Here is a 4546-nt window from a genome sequence, read left to right on the forward strand (position 1 = left end):
ATCGGGATCTATTGTAACAAGACCCTCTCCCACCCTCCCACCATCCCCACTCCCACCCCCAAATGACCTGCGGCACAGTTAGTGTTGAGTAGCTCTGACCTGGATCTCCAGGGGGCCCTGGGACCCAAGGAGACTTGGAAACAAGGCTCCTCACCCGGGGCAGGTGTATTTGAGAAAACTGTCTCCAGCTCTGTCCTAAAGTTAGATAATGACTGACCTAGCTTCTGTGTTGGAGAAGTTCAAGTTCATTCTGGTCATTTGGGTTCCAGGCACTGTCTCTTGAGTTTCCACCTGGGACCCCCAGGGAGGTCCCTCTTTCTTTTGCTCATGAATTTTTTTTTAATTGCAAAAATTATATGAAATAAGCTTTATATGAGCTGAGAAAATTAAGGTATCAATGCAGGAAATTCTAGGTGTAATAAATAGCCAGTGACATATGAAGCCTTGGAGGTTTGCATGCTCGAGTGCATCAGAATCACCAGGAGGGCGTGTAAAAACTCAGGTTGTTGGGTTTCCACCCTTAGAATTTCTGATTCAGTAGGACTGGGGTAGGTCTGAGAATTTGTAATTCTAACAAGTCCCCAAGGGATGCTGATGCTGTCTGTGGAGGGATTGTACTTTGAGAACCATTGTTTCCAAATCACACGGTCATGGCTGCTTTGGAGGGTCATATTAGCCCTTGAGAAATATAATCCCATTCAATGGCATCTTTACGGAAGTGTAATTAATGAGTTCTGATGCTCCAGTGTGAGCTTAAGTACCTATCTGAATATTTTCCTGTATTTATGCAACAGACTTCACGTTTTCATTTAAACCATGTGCCACCGATAATGTTATGTTCGAGTACCCCGATTGAGACTAATACTTTCTTTTTTCTTCTAGTGGCAATTTCTGTTTGAAAAATATCCAATCAAGGTTGTGAGATCTGAAAAGGAGGATTTTTTTATTATATGCATCGAAATATATCAGTGGATTAAAAAAACCTGTTATTCTTCTTACTGCATTCCCAGAGTCCTTTGCAGTACTTGTTATAACTCTTCGCATTGTGTTCGAATTATTGATTTACTATCTGACTTTCTCAAGGGCTCATGGGCTTCTCAAAGGCAAGACATTCTTCCAATTGAAGAAAACAAAATGTGCAATGAGATACTTATTTTTCGACTATCTGTCCAGTTTGTGTTAATAAACAGTGAGGAAATTGTCTCTGGATGAAGATGCCGTGTGTGTGCTCACGCAGGCGTGTCAGTGAGTCTCTGAGTTTGAGGGTTTGTAGGGTGTAGGGTAGAGTGGTTGAGGGCTGGGGGCTTGTTGGTCATGGTAGGTGTGTGATTCTGTTGGGGACACATTGTGTGGGACTGTATTTTTCTGGGACTGTGTATCAAGCATGTGTCTACACTCAGTGGGTACAGTTCTCTAGAATTCACTAATGAGATTCAGCGACCATCAGTGGCCGACTGTGTGAAGGGGGTCCCCTCCTCCCTGCCCGTGTGTGTGTCCCTGGATTGAGAATGCTGTGATCTCTGTGGGTTCTCTCTGACGCTGGCTGTGTGCTGTGTCCTGTGGCCCGGTGGGTCGTGTGTTCCTGTCCCCGGGTCTGCCTCCCTCTTAGGGTCTCTATGTCCCATGTCGCCGTCCACGTCTGAAGCTCTTGGCCTCCTAGGAGGTGACTGCATCCAAGTGTGTTACACTTACCTGTCTCAGTCCCAGAGTTGGGCCCTTGCGGAGCTGAGAGGGTGGGGGCTCTGTGTCACTGAGGTCAAGGAGGCTGGCTGGGAAGTTAGCGGCTGGAGATTAGATTTCGTGGGGTCATGGGAAGAAAGGAGGGAGAAGGATCCAGGTCTAGTCTGGGGCAGGGCCAAGCCAGGGTCCAGGATTTCAGAATCATTATATGAATAGTCCATAATAGGTCTTATTTATTGAGCACCTACCGTGTGTTGGGCGCTATACTTCGCGCTTTATATTTCTGCTGTTATTTTATTCAATATTACATGTTAAGTATTTATATTATATTTATAAAAAACAATTATGTGGTTGTTCATGTTTATGAATATGAATTCTAAGTTACTTCATAATATAAAGTTAATTTATGTTATTTTCTATTATAATAGTCTATGATCCCAATGAAGTTAGGAGGAAACTGAAGCTCAGAGAGGTAAGTTCATTTGCCCAAGGTTACAGTAAGCGAGGTCACTTAGCAAGGTGACAGTCAAAATTCGAACCCACTCCTGCGTTTCCAGCCCTTGGTGCTTAACCACTGCCAGTACCCTGGTCAAAATGGAGGACAGCGTCTGAGGGACCAGTAGGGAGTAGCGTCAGCCAAGTGACCATGGATAATGGCAGATTGTTGTCAGTGTTGTGTTGTGCCTGTTTACATTTATTGAGCCCCTACTGTGTGCCAGGCACCGTGCTCAGGGCTTTCAAAATAACAGCAATGGCAAATTCTCCGATGGCACTTATTGAGGGCCTTATTGAGAGTGCTGTTATGGGGGTCACTCCATTCACTCTCATGCCAGCGTTCTGAGGTGGGTGCCACCGTGGTCTCCATGAGGCCCAGCGGTGGAAGCATGTGCACAAGCTCATGGAGGAGCTGGGACTCGGTTCCGGCAGCCTGGATCCATAGGTCGTTCCTTTAAGCCTCGCACTTTCTATCATCCTTTATAATCTTCACAGCAATTCTATAGTGTAGGAAGAGATGTTACCCACTTTACAGTCGAGGAAACGTTGGCTCAGACTTGGACTCACCCACAGAGCCACAGACTTGAACTGTTGTTGTCTGTCTGAGCAGCTGGTCCACACTCGGGACCTTGTACCTGTCTGGCAGGAGTCCAGGAACTCCGAAGAGCCTCCGAAGGGCCTTAGCCAGGTTCCCAGGTGCCCCGGGCCCTGTCGCACCCTGAGATCCCAGCCTCCCTCTCCTTCCTGTGCTGCTCCCTAATTTTTCTTTTGGCTTGTGTCATTTCTGCTTGCTGATGGGTGAGCGTTCATCGTATGTTACAAGTATTGTCTGTTTATCCCCGGACTAGGTTTTGTTTGTTTGTTTTTGCTATACAGGAGTTTTAAAGTTTTATATATTTCAATAGATCCTCTTTATTTTATAGATACAAGATTTTCAACCTTGTGGGAAATCTCCTGGCTCCTAGGGAGCGGTGGTGAGGGGTGGCGACCTCCTGTTCCCTCTCCCTCTCGCTCCTAGGCTTACCCAGTGAGGGGTTGGGGCGGGGGAGGGTGTTTGATCGCTTCTTGTCAGTTTGTAATCACTCTTTGTATGCTACAGCTACTTTCCCCGAGCCTTTTGTACATTGCTTTGCAATGGTTTTTAAGTGTTAATGCAAATAGGTCTATCTCAGAGTTTACAGATTCCGGGTCCCCCACCTTCCGTTAAGAAGATCTCCTGCCCCAGAGGGAAGGGGTGAGAGAGAAGCTTCTCCGTATGTCATGTGCCCCTCTCCACCAGTTCCCCTCCAAGGCCTCTCCTTATTCCCAGCCTCTCCTTTCTCAAGGTCTTGGGACCTGTCCATCCTGGAGGCCCGCCTCCCCTTCCCCTCCCTCAGCCTCTCCTTCTGTGCTCATGTGTGTTTGAGGGGGGAAGGGGAGGCGGGGGGAGGAGGGGTGCTGGTGCTGGTTACACTCCCTCAATTTTTAAAAGCTCTTACTACTTATTTATACCTATCAACTTTATGTTATCTTCTGTGTTGCAAGTGACTCGTCCTCCAGTCCTGTTAAGTCCTGTTCATTGACTTCCTTCACAATGCTGTTTGCCACATGAAATCTTAGGTTGCTGAGTTTTATACAAATACGTCTATCTTGTATTTATCAGTTGTGGGTTTCCAGTCTGGGCTATGAAGGTCTCCGGCTCCTGGGGGAGGGGGCGCCCTCTCCCTCCCTCCCCAGCTCCTTATCTCACAGCTTCTCCCTTCCCACGGTCAGGCGCATAAAAGCCCTGGCGGTGGAGCCTTAGCGTCAGCGCCACCATGTCTCCACTGTGCCCCGTGCTGCTGGCCCTGGTCCTGGCCGCCGTCCCTGGCATCCGAGGCGCCTGCCCCGCGGCCGCTGACCTCAAGAGCTCCAACGGGACGCGGATCTGCGCCAAGTTCTACGACAAGAGCGACCCCTACTATGAGAACTGCTGCAGGGGCGCCGAGCTGGCGGTGGAGCCGGGCGCCGACCTGCCCTACCTGCCCTCCGGCTGGACGAACGTCATCTCCTCGCTCGTGGTGGCCCAGCGCTGTGAGGTCACCGTGTGGTCCCGCCGCGGCAAGGGCGGCAAGACGCGCAAGTTCTCGACCGGCAGCTACCCGCGCCTCGAAGAGTACCGCAGGGGCATCTTTGGCGACTGGTCCAACGCCATCTCCTCCATCTACTGCAGGTGCCCTGCTGCCCGCGCCTCTGAGCGCACATTTGCGTCTAGAGCTCCAAGCCCGGGGCCCAGGCCCCAGCTCTACCCCCGGCCCCGGCCTCCGTGTTTGTCCTGACCCCCGAGCCCCTGACCCCAATGAGGAGTCCCTAGAATCAGTCCTAAAGGTTCCCCTCCTCCCCCGCACCCCCT

The 4546-nt window shown here is 49.9% G+C and overlaps 1 protein-coding gene across 1 annotated transcript; it reads left to right on the forward strand.

Annotated features, from left to right (window-relative positions):
- The first annotated feature begins 3971 nt into the window (after positions 1-3971).
- SYCN (syncollin) lies at positions 3972-4472 on the forward strand. Its single transcript, XM_006911734.1, has one exon. The coding sequence runs from the start codon at positions 3972-3974 to the stop codon at positions 4470-4472; it is 501 nt and encodes a 166-aa protein (XP_006911796.1).
- The last annotated feature ends 74 nt before the right edge of the window (positions 4473-4546 follow it).

Source organism: Pteropus alecto, unplaced genomic scaffold (genome assembly GCF_000325575.1).
Source record: "Pteropus alecto unplaced genomic scaffold, ASM32557v1 scaffold314, whole genome shotgun sequence".
Lineage (NCBI taxonomy): Eukaryota > Metazoa > Chordata > Mammalia > Chiroptera > Pteropodidae > Pteropus > Pteropus alecto.